General features: G+C 36.9%; 1 protein-coding gene and 1 pseudogene across 4 annotated transcripts in view; both read right to left on the minus strand.

The window, feature by feature from the left end:
• The window catches only part of RANBP17 (RAN binding protein 17), a 392,711-nt gene that overhangs the window by 341,672 nt on the left and 31,670 nt on the right, over positions 1–19,369 (minus strand). For all 4 annotated transcript variants that reach the window (XR_001830698.2, XM_017547691.2, XM_017547690.2 and 1 more), the window contains 3 exons: positions 16,495–16,560; positions 2,886–2,990; positions 1,511–1,676 (listed from right to left, as the gene is read on the minus strand). Coding sequence is in view for 3 of the 4 variants with exons in the window: in XM_017547691.2 (XP_017403180.1) it covers positions 1,511–1,676; positions 2,886–2,990; positions 16,495–16,560 (337 nt within the window). In the remaining variant the exon portion in view is untranslated. The remainder of the gene's footprint in view (positions 1–1,510; positions 1,677–2,885; positions 2,991–16,494; positions 16,561–19,369) is intronic.
• On the minus strand, positions 8,458–15,763 carry LOC108317338 (annotated as a pseudogene).

Raw genomic sequence — 19,369 nt, forward strand, 5'->3', positions numbered from 1 at the left:
TTTAGTGCTGAGAGCACTCTGGAGTACTATCTGTTTGCAAATTTCCTTCTTTCTCCATCCTCTCCTTCTAGAACTTGTAACCATCACACCTCCTTAATTTCATCTTCCAGTTTTCTTATTTTTTTTCCTCCTATCAAACATCTCTTTGCTTTTTTGTTCTATATTCTAAGAGATTGTGTTAACTTTGTCTTCCAACTTTTCTACTGGATGTTTTATTTTGGCAACTGTCCTGTAAATCTGGAACATTCTCTGAACTTTCCTTTTTAGAACAATATCCTGTTCTTGTTTCAGGGATGCATTATCTCTCTGAGCACATTATATATCTTTCTGAAGTTTATTTCCACTCTTCACCTTGTCTCTGTTGCTATTAACTACCCTCCATTTTACAATTAAACTTTTTGAGATAATTGTAGATTCATACGCAGTTGCCAAAAAAAAAATAAATACAGAAAGACCCCATGAACTCTTTACCCATTATACTACAATGGTAATTTCTTGCAAAACTACAGTATAATATCTCAACTAGGAAACTCATATTGATACGACCCACAATCGTATTCAGATTTCCCAGTTTCACATGTACTTGTGTGTGGAGATGTATGTGTTTAGTCTGTGAAATTTTTTATTACATGTGTTGGTTCATGTTTCCGTCACCGCAGTCAAGATACAGAACACAAAGTTCCCTTTTGCTGTTGACGTCTCTGATCTCCATGTTAGAAGTTTTCACAGAATTAATGCTGTTCCTCTATTATAACTGGTATCCATGAATATGAGGCCTCTCCAATTTTATTTCTTGAGGAAAAAAGCTCTGGTCTTGGAAAGTAAAGAAGTGGCACAGGTAGAGAAAAGGGAGGAAAAGGCAGTCACCTAGCTGCACAGGTGGTAGAGAAGATCCTGGAGAGTTTAGCTGTTCAGAGTACAGACTTATTATCAAGCCCCATCAGCCCCAATTCCCACTTCTGACTTCAGAGGTACCTTAGGTGCCACCATTTTTTCTGGGACATGAGAGAACAAATTAGCTTCCTTTTTCTTGGTATCCCTTTCTATAAACAAGTTGCAACTCTGCTCTTCTAGGTCACTTACTCTAATTTGTTCTCTTTATAACACTGAAAAATATGTTGACACCTCTTGCTAATTCTTCATGCTAAACTTTTTTTTTCTAATGACAACCCTTCACACTAAATTTTTTTCTTATTTGACCTCCAAGTGGGATCCTGTCCCACTCTGTTTATCTGAAAGTTTCAGAGTGCTTGATTTTCTTCCCAAACCTGCTCTCCATTTAGCTCTAGTGCTGTCCTTGTTTTTTCTTTTTTCCAAAATCAAAATATGGAAGTTACTATAACATGAATTGGAGAAAAAAATTTCAATATCAGCCATCAGCAGCTCCTTTGGGTTACAAATCCATTTGAACTCTATTTCCTAGCAAAAGGTAACTATACATAGGGAAACTATATTGCCTAATAGTGTGCCTTTTATGTTGATGGCCCTTCACAGCAAACTTTTTTCTTACTTGTTCTCCAAGTTGTTGGAATCTGCATTGTGCAAAGGTCATCTGCAGATTCATCTGCTGAACTGCCAATGAAGTCAAAGTTAAGGCAGTTAAGGACCAGTTTCAAGACCTGCATTACCAGATTTTGCTGACATTGATCCTGAAGATTTAAAGGTTTGGCCAACACCTGAAAAAAGTACAAAATCAAATATGACACTGTGAAATACATCAATAAATTTACACTTCATGAATTAAAATAATTTTTCAATGTCAAATGAAAACTAGTAAGAGTTTACAAAGTTATACTCTCCATATATGGGAAAGTAATGTTACTTTCTTCAATAAAAACTGGGTTAACTTCATGCATAAAAGAACCACATTCAGCTAATAAAGGCAATCAGAGCTGTTTGAATGTTGGAGAACACTCACAAAGCTTCTGGAGAACAATCCTATTTCCGAAATAATGCCATTCTCACACAAACCGAAAACAATTATACCTTTTAGAGATATATTATGAAATATTTATGGAGGAAATTATATGAAATTTGGGATTCTGCTGGAAGAATAATATAAAAAGAAGTGGGTAAGTAGGAATAGAGAGGAAACAAGTATAGCCATGAGTTGCTACTGTTTAACTGGCTGATAGGTTAACTGGTAATACTATTCTATCTACTTTTGTGTATGTTAAATTTTTCCACGCTAAAAGAAAAATTTTAAGATAATAGAATGTCTTTGGGTCCGACCTAGTGTGGCACTTGTCATGTTACTATACCAAAGAATTGAAATAATTGGAAAGTAGTGCTTACTGGGGCATACTTTTGGGAAATGCTATATTACACCAATTATCAAGCATGTACAGCATGATGGAGTCCCTATATTATATAAGAGAATACAATATCATTATGAATCGTGCTATCACTAATGTTCAATAGGGCACTAAGTAGCTAATGGGGAAGCATTACTTCCCAAAGAAACTGTTAAAGTCAACGATCTTGGCTAAACTATGAATAAATTTTGATAGCTGATAAATCAGGAAAGTATTATCATTTCATTTTTCATCTGCATCCTATCAAAATATAAGCAGGAAGATAAAGAAACTCATACTCAATTACCTTCTTTAATTAAAGAATCTATGCTGGGAAGGCAATGAAACTACTATCTAAAGATGAGTTACTAGATTCCCTTTGAATTTCACCTTACCACATGTCTAGTGAGTAAAAGTGAATTTTTTGGAACTGCTTACAGATTTATGCAAATTTACTCTACTTAAGTCTTAAATAATTCCTTAAAAGGCAATAATTCCTTAAAAGGCAAAATTGGGGGGGAAATCCAACTGAAATTCTTTGGAAACTTTAAAAATTCCCAAATATTTTAACTAGGAAGTTGAATGACTTACCTCTTTTAAAAGAGAGCATGCCAGCACTAAAATGTCTTTCAGAGAAGTATCACGAAATGAGGTGGCTATTTTCCTGTGTTTTGCTGAAGGTCTGGAATAATCAATCTAAAAAGATAAAGACGAAATTAGTTTAACCAGACCTATAAAAAATCAAAGCAAAGTTTACTAAGAAAAAAAATTAACGGAAATAAACTTGAGCAGAATCCAAGTTTCTAGACTGTTTCAATTTAATGCTCTTCCTACAAGCCATACTGATCCCAACATTAAAAGCCAAAGTTGATCAGTTTCAGAGGCAGTATAAACAACACAGATTACAAAATAAAAATAGATACTAAGACTCCTGAACCATGTACCATATTTCACACCATGCAGTAACAACCTCCCTGTTCCTCAGATTCCACCTGTAAAATGAGGAATCTCCAAGATAATCTCCAAATTCTAACTTTGTCTATGAATGAGCAAACTGAATTAGCCACAGAAAAATTATTCTAGTTGAAAGTGGTATTTCTATAACTACCACATGTCATTGGTTCATGTATCTTTGATACTATGAAAAGAAACCAAGGCAGAAATTATAAATAATCAGAAATCTGATGTATTATATAAGCAATAGTATGTTCCCTCCAAATATTTTATTAGCTAATGACAATTTTTAAGAGTAAACTAAGACTAAGAGCTTAGGCCTCTAACCTAAAATGTAGTATATTCAAAATTATACTATTAATACCATCAATATTTCCATTTATCAATATGAAACAGGCAAACAAAGCTGAAGTTTGATACGCATACTAACATTAACACTACGGTCTGCAGTTGGTACAGCATTACTATTTATTCTTATTGCTATCTGGAAGAAGAAAATAAACCATTTTCCTTGCTAATGTTTATAGATTTGAAAGAAGCAATGGGCTCAAAATTGATTATGGGATACTTCCTAAGCTCAAACATATAATTTACACTATAATCAATTGCCACATTTACTTATGAAACATGAAACATAATGAAAGGTCAAATGATTACACAAAGTAGTTATGGAATCTATACTCAATGTGCAAGATTTAAATCAGCACTTTCAGTGTTCCTTTTTTTTTTTTCCAACTTTCATTTTAGCTTGAGGGGGTACATGTGAAGGTTTGCTACCTGGATATATTGCATGATGCTGAGGTTTGGGGTATGAATGATCCTGTCACTCAAAAGTTAATTTTTCAATCCCTGTCCCCTTCTCTCTCTCTCTTGTCTAGTGGTCCTTAGTTTCTATTGCTGCCATCTTTATGTCCACAAGTATCTAATGTTTAGCTCCCACTGTCAAGTAATAACGTGGTTTTTGGTTTTCTGTTCCTGCATTAATTTGCTTAGGATAATGGCCTCCAGCTGCATCCATGTTGCTGCAAAGGACATGATTTCATTACTTTTTATAGCTGCATAATATTCTATGGTATACGGGTATTTTCTTTATCCAATCCACCATCAATGGGCACTAAGGTTGATTCTATGTCTTTGCTGTTCTGAATAGTGCTGCAATGAACATATAAGTGCACACTTCTTTTTGATAGATTTGGGTTTTAGGGGATATATACTCAGTAATAGGATTGCTGGGTTGAATAGCAGTTCTGTTTTAAGTTCTTTGAGAAATCTCCAAACTATTTTCCACAGTGGCTGAACTAATTTACATTCCCAGCAACAGTATATAAGAGTTCCCTTTTCTCCACAGCCTTGCCAGCATCTGTGGTTTTCTGACTTTTTGGAATAGCCATTCTTGCTGGTGTGAGATGGTATTTCATTGTGGTTTTGCCTTGCATTTCTATGATGATTCGTGACATGGAACAACATTTCTTCATGTCTGTTGCCTTCTTTTAACAAGTGTCTGTTCATGTCTTTTACCTGCCTTTCTTGATTAATTTAAATCAAACCTCAAAGTCTGTCTCTCCTACAATGCTTCCCTCAATATATAAAAATATTTTTCCTTAATACAAATTAAAAGCAAACAGCATTATCATTGCTATTTATAAAGTACTCTTCACGCATTATTCCATCTATTCCTCAAAACTAATATGTGAGATACACTTTATCTTTTTAAAGCACATGAATTTTGAAATAAAGGATGATGTTTACAAGACGAGAAATTCAAGTTACAGGCACGCTATCTTAGACTAACTTCTCACTGCCATCCACATTATGGAAAGACACTTAGGTGTACTGAGTACTTCCTACACTAAGTCAGTCCTGTGCTAGTTAATATAATCTTAGTAAGATTCATGTAAATAGTTGTCATTCTCATTTTACAGGTAACAATATGTAAGTTTTAAAGAGGCTAAGAAGTTTGTAAAAGGTAACAACAGAGCTAAGATACAACTCCATGTCTTATCCCAGAGTTATAATCAAGGACTGAATGCTTATTGTCCTTGGGTTACTAGTTTACATATCCAATCTTTTGAGAAGGATTGCACATCCATTTTCTATTGCATATATATGCCTCTACCATGGAGACACAGGATATTTTACTTCTTAATTACTAGATGGTGAATATACTCCAGGAACAGAAAATCTAGCTTCTAAAACAGCAGGATAACTTACATAATCCCCTGACTTTTAGGAAAACTCAAGTGTAGATCTTTTTCTTAAAAGACATATGCTATTATGGATACTACATTAATTTAACTGGCTCACATCTGATAACTAGAATATTTAATTATCCTCATGCATTATAGCTCTCCCTACTTCCTGGTTCAGAAATGCTGAATAAATGGTCATTATAATTGTAAATGTCATAAAATATGGCTGAATGAAATGTTTCCACAGAAGCCATATATATTTTTCACCATATAAAGCCAAAATCACACTTCAGATTTTAAAGCTTTTCTTAAAAGGTACTTGGTTCAATGCAAGAAAAGCTTGGACTATCCTGTGCGAGAAGGTAGGAAAGCACTCAAAAGAATGATGAGGAAATGTCAAATGGACACAAAAATCAGCTTGAAAAAGGTCCTATTGGCCAAAGCTTGGAAAAATCTTAGCAACAAAACAAATAATGTTAGCAATGAATTATAACTGTTAAATAAAATGAAACCAGGAATCCATATTAATATAAATTAACAAACAAGTTGAAAGTCTGATAAGGAAAAGATATTTTCAGAGTCTTAAGTACCTCTTCACAAAACATGCATTAAATACGACAGGGAAAGGAATAAGTCTACAATTGGGGACCCTGGAGGAGTCCATCTTCATTAAGAGATCAAAATGAACATCATCAGTAATGTGACAAATCATGTGCTTCCTGACAGAAGGCAATGAGATGGCCACAGTATCATTTCTGTGATATTCCTGACAAATTCACATGAGCTTAATCTAGTAATGAGGAAATATCAGACAATCCCAAATTGAGGGACATTTTACAAAACAACTGGCTGTAATCTTCATAAATGTCCAGGATGGCTGGACGCAGTGGCTCACGCCTATAATAACCCAGCACTTTGGGAGGCCAAGGCAGGCGGATCACAGGGTCAGGAGATAGCGACCATCCTGGCCAACATGGTGAAACCCTGCCTCTACTAAAAATACAAAAATTTGCTGGGCATGGTGGCACATACCTATAGTCCCAGCTACTCAGGCTGAGGCAGGAGAATTGCTTGAACCCAGGAGGGAGAGGCTGCAGTGAGCCGAAATCCCGCCACTGTACTCCAGTCTGGGTGACAGAGCAAGACTGTCTCAAAAAAAAAAAAAAAAAAAAAAAAAGTCAAGGGCATGAAAGTGAAAAAGATTGAGAAATTTTTCCAGATTAAAGGAGACTAATAAAACATAGGAACTAAATGTGATACATAATCCTAAACCGGTTCTTTCGCTAGAAAGAGCATTTTGAGGATAACTGGTGAAACCTGAATGGGGTATGAGGATTAGATCACGGGAATAATTCCTGTGTTCGTTTTCTGTTTTAAAGGTTGTATTGAGGTTATGTAGAAGAATATCCTTGTGTGTAGAAAATACACTAAAGTCCCTGGTCGAAGAGAATCACGTTGGCAACTTAGTATCAAATAGTTGAGAAAAAACTTCTCTGTACTATACTTACAACTTTTCTGTAAGTTTGCTAATTAAAAAAAAAAAGTTACCCCATTGGTCTCTAAACTACACATTTATTAGAACTTCACATTAGCCTTATTTCAGTGATAATCTAAACACAGCAAACTCTCACTTTCAGGGCAGACTATTTTTCTATTATGCTGAGAAGCAGGAAATGAATCAAATTGCTAATTTTAAAATTAGCAAAAAGTTGTATAATGAAGATGATAGGTACATGAGGTTATCATACTATTCACTTTTATGAAAATGATTTAAATATACTTTTTTTAGAAGGAAGCTACAGTTCTTTAGACATATTTAGAGTTCAATAAGATTATACATTTCATAATATCTCTGCTGAGACAGTATTAGTTATAGATACCTATGTACACACAAACACATAGCACATACTCTGGGGTGGAGAAGTCAGGACGGTGATGGCTATGATAAATTAAGAGATTACTTTAAATTTCCTAAAAATCTAAAAATACTTTCTAATTCCTGATTGAGAACAAGTAGCAAATGATTATTTGGGAATTTTTTTATGCACATGGCTATGCTGTTACTCCAAAGGGAGCTGGCAAGTGGTCCTGGGTATCCAAGCTCTCCTACATATATACACCTATATGCATGCATGGACATGCACGCACATGTAAACACATACCACTCAAGATGACAGTTTTTAAATTCAAACACTATATTCCTCTTTATTATAAAAGTATTCCATATAGAAGCCAACTTCTGCTTTCATTCTGTTTAGAACCATGTTATATACAAAAAGAAAAGGTAATAACATGTTCAGATCAAAAAATCACTGTTGGGGAGAAGTATAGCTTTTGAAAACTCCCCCCCCGTACAGGGTAAAAATCCAAACTAGAAGTCATAAAGTGCCAAAAGATCTGTTTTTTAAAAAAATGAACAATTTATTATTATAAAAATCAACTGGTTGGATAAGAAAGCAATTATTTAAAAAATTTGATACAAATAAATGTTAAGTGTACAAATTAGGATTCTGCTGAGCAAACAAGTTGTTACCCAAAGAAGAAACAAAACCTCCTTAATGGATATAATAAAACCTATCCCGGAATAGTTAGTGGATATTACACAGAAATATTTATATTGTGTTCCTCTACTCCTAGTACCTACTTTTGCAGAATCAGGAGAATTTAAATAGAATATCAAAATATAAATGAATAATTATAAAAATACATCTGTACAAGACGTTTATTGGATACATGATTATTAGTGCATAAATGCCTAAGAAGGAGGTTATAAATACAGCAAAATACTGAAGAACTCCTTTCAATTTTAGAAAAGGGGACTTTTCTGAAGACGAATGTTTGAAGTTCAGGTACTAGGATTTCACTAATTTCACACACTGGTATTACCAACAAATTGTGATTAAACAGAAATAACTCTTTTAGACAAAAACAGTTCCTAATATGAAAAACAAACTAGACTTTCTGAATTCAGAAAAATGCTGAAACAGAAAGGTGAGAAAAAACAGTGTGAAATTAAGAAACTATTCTGGAGAGTTTCTTTTATACACAGATATGCTTAGGTTAGGTAAATCTTGCACAGTTGTGTTTTTTGTGGCATCCAATTGGTTATATTCCTGTATGAGTGCTGACAAAGATAACACAACTTCTGTAAAACAGCTTTCTTCTATCCCTTCAACTTGTAGACAGTGATGAAGATGAGCCTTTTTCTTGTAGAGCCTCATGAATCTCTCTTTCAGTTCCACGAATGTGGGCGTCACACGTGTTATTTGCTAAAGCTAATAATGAATAAAAATGGCCCACAGGAGGTACGAAACACAGGCTGGTCTTCAACCTTCTTGATTCCAGGAGACAAACTGTATAGAGGGTTTTATTTAATCTTTCAGTATTTCTACGAACGTCTAAAATCTGTACATTTCCTCTAACCATGAGCTCACAGGTGAGGTAAAGACTATCTTTGGGGTCTGCCTAAAGCAGCTGGTGACCTTTACTAAAGGCATCTGAAAACATCTGATCCAATCTTTTAGTAGGAATGTTAACATCTACCAGTGTATATACAGGTGTTAAGCTTGACACAAGATAATGAAGTTGAAGAAAAGGAACTAAATTTATGTTGATTTCACTAAGGTCCATATTAAGGGACCCTTCAAATCTTGCAGAGCTTATCAGGTTGAGCAAATCTGCCACAATGTTGTTCCTGGAAACAAAGGGGCTCTTATGCCACCTTTTTAAAGCCACAGCACTTGAAGTGCCTCTAGAGTTGTACCCAACTTTCCAGAATTCACTATGAGGTCGATTTTGCTATGGGCAACACACAGTCTGCATGCTCATTAAGTTTCTTCATTGCCAAGATGCCATTATGAGGTAAGGTTATGATATCCTTCTCACTGGAAGGATAAATGGAGGTCATAAATCTGTATACTTCTGGGAATTCATCTTCAAGCACCTTTAAAAGAAATGTGCCCAGTGGTGCCTGGAATGCCAGCTACACAGAACCATTCACTCCCCTGGAAAGGGGGCTGAAGCCATGGAGCCAAGTGGTCTAGCACAGCGGACCTCACCCCCATGGAGCCCAGCAAACTAAGATCCACTGGCTTGAAATTCTTGCTGCCAGCACAGCAGTCTGAAGTTCACCTGGGACTCTCGAGCTTGGTAGGGGGAGGGTCACCTGCCCTTACTGAGGCTTGAGTAGGTGGTTTTCTCCTCACAGTGTAAACAAAGCCACCTGGAAGTTCCGAATGGGCAGAGCCCACCGCAGCTCAGCAAAGCCACTGTAGTCAGATTGCCTCTCTAAATTCCTTCTCTCTGGGGAGGGCATCTCTGAGAGAAAGGCAGCAGCCCCATTCAGGGGCTTATAGATATCAAACTCCCATCTCCCTGGGACAGAGCATATGGGGCAAGGGGCGGTTGTGGATGCAGCTTCAGCAGATCTAAACGTTCCTGCCTGCCAGCTCTGAAGAGAGCAGTGTATCTCCAGCACAGCACTCAAGCTCTTCTAAGGAATAGACTGCCTCCTCAAGTGGATCCCTCACCCTCATGTATCCTGACTGGGAGATATCTCCCAGAAGGGGTCAACAGACACCTAATACAGGAGAGCTCTGGCTGGGATCTGGTGGGTGCCCCTCTTGGACAAAGCTTCCGGAGGAAAGAACAGACAGCCGTCTTTGCTGTTCTGCACCCTCCGCTGGTGATACCCAGACAAAGAGGGTCTAGAGTGGACCTCCAGCAAACACCAGCAGACCTGCGGCAGAGGGGCCTGTTAGAATCACAAACAGAAAGGAATATCAACATCAACAAAAAGGATGTCCACACAAAAACTCCATCTGAAGGTCACCAACATCAAAGACAAAAAGTAGACAAATCCATGAAGATGAGCAAAAACCAGCACAAAAAGGCTGAAAATTCCAAAAACCAGAATGCCTCTCTTCCTCCAAAGGATCACAACTCCTCAACAGCAAGGGAACAAAACTGGATGGAGAATGAGTTCAATGAATTGACATGATCAGTAATAACAAAATCCTCAGAGCTAAAGGAGCATGTTCTAACCCAATGCAAGGAAGCTAAGAACCTTAAAATAAGGTTAGAGGAACTGCTAACAAGAATAACTAGTTTAGAGAAAAACATAAATGACCTGATGGAGCTGAAAAACACTGCACGAGAACTTTGTGAAGTATATACAAGTATCAACAGCCAAACCAATCAAGCAGAAGAAAGGATATCAGAGATTGAAGATCAACTTAACAAAATAAAGTGTGAAGACAAGATTAGAGAAAAAAGAATGAAAAGGAATGAACAAAGCCTCCAACAAATATGGGACCATGTGAAAACACCAAACCTAAATTTATTTGATTGGTGTACCTGAAAGTGACAAGGAGAATAGAACCAAATCAGAAAACAATCCTCAGGATGTTACCCAGGAAAATTTCCCCAACCTAGCAAGACAGGCCAACATTCAAATTCAGGAAATACAGAGAACACCACTAACATATTCCTCAAGAAGAGGAACCTCAAGACCCCTAATCGTCAGATTCACCCATGCTGAAATGAAGAAAAAAATGCTAAGGGCAGCCAGAGAGAAAGGTTGTGTTACCCACAAAGGGAAGCCCATCAGACAAACAGCAGATCTCTCTGCAGAAATCCTACAAGCCAGAAGAGAGTGGGAGCCAATATTCAACATTCTTAAAGAAAAGGATTTTCAACCCAGATTTTCATATCCAGCCAAACTAAGCTTCGTAAGTGAAAAAGAAATAAAATCCTTTATAGACAAGCAAATACTGAGAGATTCTGCCACACCAAGCCTGCCTTACAAGAGCTCCTGAAGGAAGCACTAAACATGGAAAGGAACAACCAGTACCAGCCACTGAAAAAAACATACCAAATTGTAAAGACCATCGACACTATGAAGAAACTGCATCAGCCGATGGGCAAAATAACCAGCTAGCATCATAATGACAGGATCAAATTCACACATAAAAATATTAACCTTAAATATAAATGGGCTAAATGCCCCAATTAAAAGACAAAGACTGGCAAATTAGATAAGGAGTCAAAACCAATCAATGTGCTGTATTCAGGAGACCCATCTCATGTGCAAAGACACACATATGCTCAAAATAAAGGGATGGAGGAAGATTTCCCAAGCAAACGGAAAGCAAAAGAAGCAGGGGCAGCAATCCTAGTCTCTGATAAAACAGACTTTAAACCAACAAAGATCAAAAAAGACAAAGAAGGGTATTACATAATAGTAAAGGGATCAATGCAACAAGAAGAGCTAACTATCATAAATATATATGCACCTAATACAGGAGCACCCAGATTCATAAAGCAACTTCTTAGAGACCTACAAAGAGACTTAGACTCCCACACAATAGTGGGAGACTTTAATTCACCACTGTCAATATTTGATAGATCAATGAGACAGAAAATTAAGAAGGATATTCAGGATGTGAACTCAGCTCTGGACCAGGTGGATCTAATAGACATCTACAGAACTCTCCACCCCAAATAAATAGAAAATACATTCTTCTCAGCACCACATTGCACTTATTCTAAAATTGACCACATAATTGGAAGTAAAACATTCCTCAGCAAATGAAAAAGAATGAAAATCATAACAAACAGTCTCTCAGATCACAGTGCAATCAAATTAGAACTCAGGATTAAGAAACTCACACTAAACCTGAACAACGTGCTCCTGAATGACAACTGGGTAAATAGCAAAATTAAGACAGAAATAAATAAGTTATTTGAAACCAACGAGAACAAAGACACAATGTACTACAATCTCTGGGACACAGCTAAAACAATTTTTTGAGGGAAATTTATAGTACTAAATGCCCACTGGAGAAAGCAGGAAAGATCTAAAGTCGGCACTCTAACATCACAATTAAAAGAACTAGAGAAGCAAGAGCAAACGAATTCCAAAGCTAGCAGAAGACAAAAAATAACTAAGATCAAAGCAGAACTAAAGGAGATAGGGACACAAAAAAAACCTTTTAAAAAAAATAAATAAATCCAGGAGCTGGTTTTTTGAAAAGCTTAACAAAATAGATAGACCACTAGCTAGACTAATAAAGAAAAAAAGAGAGAAGAATTAAGACACAATAAAAAATGATAAATGGGATATCACCACTGATCCCACAGAAATACAAACTACCATCAGAGAATGCTATAAACACCTTTATGCAAATAAACTAGAAAATCTAGAAGAAATGGATAAATTCCTGGACACATACACCCTCCCCAGACTAAACCAGGAAATAGTTGAATCCTTGAATAGACCAATAACAAGTTCTGAAATTGAGGCAGTAATTAATAGCCTATCAACCAAAAGAAGCCCAGGACCAGATAAATTTACAGGCATATTCTACCAGAGGTACAAAGAGGAGCTGGTACCATTCCTTCTAAAACTATTCCAAACAATAGAAAAAGAGGAACTCTTCCTTAACTCATTTTATGAGGCCAACATCCTGATACCAAAACCTGGCAGAAACACAACAAAAAAAGAAAATTTCAGGCCAATGTCCCTGATGAACATTGATGCAAAAATCCTCAATAAAATACTTGCAAACCGAATCCAGCAGCACATTAAAAACTTATCCACCACGATCAAGTCAGCTTCATCCCTGGGATGCAAGGCTGGTTCAATACATGCAAATCAATAAACGTAATCCAGTACATAAACAGAACAAATGACAAAAACCACCTGATTATCTCAATAGATGCCAAAAAGGCCTTTGATAAAATTCAGCACCCCTTCATGCTAAAAACTCTCAATAAATGAGGTATGAATGAAATGTATCTCAAAATAATAAGTGCTATTTATGACAACCCCACAGCCAATATCATACTGAATGGGCAAAAGCTGGAACCATTCCCTTTGAAAACTGGCATAAGACACGTATGCCCTCTCTCACCACGCCTATTCAACATAGTAGTGGATGTTCTGGCCAGGGTAATCAGGCAAGAGAAAGAAATAAAAGGTATTCGAATAGGAAGTGACAAAGTCAAATTTTTGTTTGCATCTGTTTGCAGATGACATGATTGTATATTTAGAAAAACCCATCGTCTCAGCCCCAAATCTCCTTAAGCTGACAAGCAACTTCAGAAAAGTCTTGGGATACAAATGCAATATGCAAAAATTACAAGCATTCCTATGCACCAATAGTAGACAAACAGAGAGCCAAATCATGAGTGAACTCCCATCCACAATTGTTACAAAGAGAATAAAACACCTAGGAATACAACTTACAAGGGATGTGAAGGATCTCTTCAAAGAGAGCTACAAACCACTGCTCAAGTTTTAATAAGAGAGAACACAAACAAAAACATTCCATGCTCATCAATAGGAAGAATCAATATCGTGAAAATGGCCATACTGCCCAACGTAATTTATAGATTCAATGCTATCCCCATCAACCTACCACTGACTTTCTTCACAGAATTAAAAAAACTACTTTAAATTTCATATGGAACCAAAAAAGAGCCTGTATAGTCAAGACAATCCTAAGTGAAAAGAACAAAGCTGGAGGCATCATGCTATCTGACTTCAGAATATACTACAAGGCTACAGTAGCCAAAATAGCATGGTACTAGTACCAAAACAGAGATATAGACCAATGGAACAGAACAGAGGCCTTAGAAATAACACCATGCATCTACAACCATCTGATTTTTTACAAACCTGACAAAAAGAAGCAATGGGGAAAGGATTCACCGTTTAACAAATGGTGTTGGGAAAACTGGCTAGCCATAAGCCGAAACCTGAATTCGACCCCTTCCTTACAACTTATACAAAAATTAACTCAAGATGAATTAAAGACTTAAGCATAAGACCTAAAACCATAAAAACCTTAGAAGAAAACCTAGGCAGTACCATTCAGGACATTGGCATGAGCAAAGACTTCATGCCTAAACACCAAAAGCAATGGCAACAAAAGCCAAAACTGACAAATGGGATCTAATTTAACTGAAGAACTTCTGCACAGCAAAAGTGGCCAATAAACATATGGAAAAAAGCTCGTCATCACTGGTCATTAGAGAAATGCAAATCAAAACCACAATGAGATACCAGCTCACGTCAGTATCTCACGACTTTTTAATGATCACGACTTTTTAATGGTGATCATTAAAAAGTCAGGAAACAACAGATGCCAGAGAGGATGTGCAGAAATAGGAATGCTTTTACACTGTTGGTGGGAGTATAAATTAGTTCAGCCCTTGTGGAAGACAGTGTGGTAATTCCTCAAGGATCTAGAACCAGAAATACCATTTGACCCAGCAATCTTATTACTGGGCATATACACAAAGGATTATAAATCATTCTACTATAAAGACACATGCACACATGTTTTTTGCAGCACTATTCACAACAGCAAAGACTTGGAACCAACCCCAATGCTCATCAATGACAGACTGGATAAAGAAAATGTGGCATGTGTACACCATGGAATACTATGCAGCCATTAAAAAGGATGAGTTTATGTCCTTTGCAGGGACATGGATGAAGCTGGAAACCATCGTTTTCAGCAAACTAACACAGGAACAGAAAACCAAACACTGCATGTTCTCACTTGTAAGTGAGAGTTGAACTATGAGAACACATGGACACAGGGAGGGGAAAATCACACACTGGAGGCTGTCGTGGGGTGGAGGTGGGGGGCAGGAGGAGGGATAGCATTAGGAGAAATACCTAATGCAGATGACAGGTTGATGGGTGCAACAAACCACCATGGCGCACGTATACCTATATAACAAACCTGCACATTCTGCACATGTATTATACAACTTAGAGTATAATTAAAAGAAAGAAAATATGGTGTATATACGCATACACACACACAATGGAATATTAAAAAAAAAAAAAAAGTGCCAAGTCCAGATCCTGTTCCTCCTCCCATGGAATGTATTATAAAGAAATACTATGAGCAATCACAGTGCTCTGCCAACTTTCTGAGTTTCCCTAAAACCTGGTCTTAATCAAGACTGCCAAAAACTTTGTGACCCACAGCCCAGTTACTTCCTGGGCCAGAAATATCAGTGACGAGCTGTTTGATATCAAATACATCTCTCAGTGGACCCTGCAGAATTTCATTCACTATCCCTTCTTCCACATCAATCAAGACAGCTGGTATCCACATTTCTAAAGAAGCTGCTTATTGCCTCATAATAAATTCCTTTCTGGTTGACTGCGGCATGCTCTCTTAGTGCCAGGGCCAAGAAGCAGCAGCCAATCTGGTTTCCACGCTGGCCAACCTGAAGGACCACCAACTGGGTTATGCTGGTGTGCAGCCAGCTGGGGGCGCTTGTGAGCCGTGCAGGCCTCTGCATTCTGCCAACAACCCAAAAAGCCTGTTTTGTTTTGTTTTTTGTCTTGTTTTGTTTTGTTTAAGACAGAATCTCACTCAGTCACCCAGGCTGATCTCAGCTCAATGCAACCTCCGCCTTCTAGATTCGAGCAATTCTCCTGCCTCAGCCTCCCCAGTATCTGTGATTACGGGCACCACCACCAAGCCCAATTTTTGTATTTTTATGTAGAGACGGGGTTTTTCCATGTTGGCCAGGCTGGTCTCCAACTCCTGACCTCTGGTGATCCACCTGCCTCAGGCTCCCAAAGTGCTGGGATTACAGGCATGAGCCACCGCGCCCGGCCAAAAAAGTCCTGTTTTTTGATGAGTCCTGCTGCATATCCATTGTTGAGAATCAATTCTTCAAACCACCTTTTATTTGTAAGTAAATAAAGGTTTGTTATGGTTAGCATATTATGAAACATATAGGTAAAAGGACAATTCTCCAAGTGCCCACGGAGTAAGAATCATGTCCAATTCTCTGTTCTTTGCAGTACTCTGTATTATTGCAGATATTTTCAATGACAATGAAAATATTCCACCACTTCATGGCCCCACCAATAAAACAGACACACAAAAAATCTTGATCATCCAGAGTTTTATGCCACACGCAGACGATTGTCTATTTTGCCACAGATAAAAGCAGATAAGAAACGGCATTACTTAAGCAAACAGCATTACTTAAGCTCCTGTTAGATGGAAAGGCTTGCTTACCAGGTTCATTTCCTGAGTCAATTCAGAAAGGATTATTACTCCTATTACGCAGTGCTCCACAGTACCCTTTGGAGAAAATAACAAAGTTTAGCCTGAGTGAAGACAAATGATTGGTTCTTAATGTATAAACCAGGTAATATTTACAAATAATTAAAGACTGAAATGCCAGATTTACTTAATAAAATAGAAACAAAAATTTAAAATACAAAGAAAAATCACTGAGTTCTATAAACAAAAGAATTTCAAGCCCACGTTTTGAAGGATAAATTTGGGTGCACAGAGCCAAGTGGGGAAAGGTTCCTACCTTATAAATGCATGATATTCTACAAAATGTTTCCAGCACTTAGGACAAATAATAAACTAAGTTTCAAAATATAAGAATTTAGCTCAATACTTTTTATAAGACCAAGAATAAGAATAAGCAAAAAATACTTTTACCTCCATAATATGCTTGAAGGCTACTGAGATAGAGGCACTCAATAAATAAATAATAAATAGCTTAGGAACTAATTCAAATCTCTTGTTCTAATATCAAATAGGATCACTTAGGCTCCTTTAATATTAATAGTGCGTGTGTATGCAATTGTTACATACCTATAATGATGACACGTAAAGTATACAATGCAATGGGATAAATACACGACTATCTCTACACTGTTTTTAATTTATTCAGCTTCCAATTTAATCTCAAATTTTCCCTCATTAAAATTCAGACTTTATATGCACATTACTAACAAACTACCCTTGTGTGAAATCGTACTGGAATTATGAAAATCCTTAATGTGGCATCCAATTACAGTGCAATCATTTTAAAAAACTGACACAGATGATAGATACACTTTTCAAATCTTAATTTTATAGTTGGTCATCCCTTTTAAGTACCACAGAATTCCAATATCACTAGGTATAACTGAATTCAAATTATCTCAGAACAAAAAGAAAGTCCCAAAATATTTGCATTTTAATTATGTACTGCATTTCAGGACAGTCTGAGTGTCTGGACGGAGCTCCAGATTTCTTATGCACTGAAACATCCACCCTCCGTGTGCACTAGCTTAATGTTCCCCAAAGTGTGTTACCTTGATCAATTGCTAGAAGCAGCTGATTGATGATCTACAAACTCAAATCTAATATGAAAATAGTTTGGTACTGGTCCGCGACAAAATAAACAGCATGTAACAGGTTATAACACAGCTAAGTCACAAAGTACACTGTTTTAGGTCAGCTGGCATTTTTTTCATAATAAGTCTGTCTCAATGAAGAAGGCACTATGTTCACTTAGTCTTATCTAAGCTCTTTATCGTGCTAAAGATCAGTAATCTGAATAGCACTGCTCTAGATGACAGTAGGATCCCCTGGGTACATAAGTAGAAAGAGACATATAAGTATGTTTGGAGTGTGGCAGCAATAGGGATGCAATAATAGAAAAGAAGATGCACAAAAGTTCAGGCTGTTCAAGATGTGACTAACTTAAAATAATTTTTAGGACAAAATTCACAAAAGCTGCTAATACCCAAAGGAACCATATGACAATTATTTTAGAATATTAAAACACTAAAGCCAATTGACTTTCTCATGATGCAGGGTTAGGTCAAGCCATAAATATATGTATCTATCCAGACAACAAGTGCTAACTATTCTGTGGTGATACTATTATATAATAAGTTTTCAAGCTAAAACATTTTGTTTCTTTTGGTCTTCCAGAACTGGTAAAAGGGCCAGGCATGGTGGCTCACTCCTGCAATCCCAGCACTCCAAGGCAGGCGGATCACCTGAGGTCAGGAATTCAAGACCAGCCTGACCAACACGGAGAAACCCCGCCTCTTCTAAAAATACAAAATATTAGCCAGGCAGGGTGGCACATGCCTATAATCCCAGCTACTTGAGAGACTGAGGCAGGAGAATCACTTGAACCCAGGAGTTGGAGGTTGCGGATTGTGCCATTGCACTTCAGCCTGGGCAACAAGAGTGAAACTCTGACTTAAAAACAAAACAAAAAAAACCCAGAACTGGTAAAAGTACATTAAAGCCCAACTTAAGTTATGCTTACCAGCCACTAAAGAGGGAACTTGGGAAAAGTTAGCCAACAAGAATTTCCTTCAATTTCAACCTTGATTTTATTTAAAAAAAAAACTGCATGGTCGATTCTTGTCTACTCCAGTTAAGTCTTGATGAATAATCTTGGTAAAAGACAAAAGGGGGATGCTACTGTGCTAGCCAAAATTACAAACCCAACTCTGAAGTGTGAAGCTCATACTTGTCCTGAATAAACTGTCCTTATGCCCTAGTATAAGCTGACCTCCCCAGAGCTAAGAACACGTCTTCCTGGGAAGTTTTAAATGATCAAATATCTGTTAACCAGGTTTTAGCAATATGGATAAGACAGAAGCAGCATAACCTAGCATTTTATATTCTGAGGTTTCCAGCACTGCACTATATGATGAAGTTATATTTTACATAGGGGTTGAATTTTAAAGTTACTGCATAAAAGTAAAATCTCCGAAAGTCAAAACTGCCCATACTCAACAATGAACCAAAAATTGAACCATCTCTCTATTAATCAAAATTGTCAGTTTTTCTTCAAGAATACTAATAGATCATGTTTCTTTAGCTGGACATCAGATAAAATAGTTTTCTTCTATTTAGGAATTATGTTTGTATGAAAAAATATATACACATATCTTCGAATACCTGAATCATACTGAACAAGGCATGACACTCATCCTAAGTAAGAGTAAAGAGGAAACAAGACCAGATTCAGGTTTCCCTAAATCATCGCAGGACACATAATCACTGTGTGAAATAGCAACTGTAATCACTGGCACAATTTAGTTTAGTGTTTCCTTGCTTTTGTTTATTTTTACTTTTTTTTTTT

This window comes from Cebus imitator, unplaced genomic scaffold, assembly GCF_001604975.1.
Source record: "Cebus imitator isolate Cc_AM_T3 unplaced genomic scaffold, Cebus_imitator-1.0 Scaffold200, whole genome shotgun sequence".
In the NCBI taxonomy this organism is placed as follows: Eukaryota; Metazoa; Chordata; class Mammalia; order Primates; family Cebidae; genus Cebus; species Cebus imitator.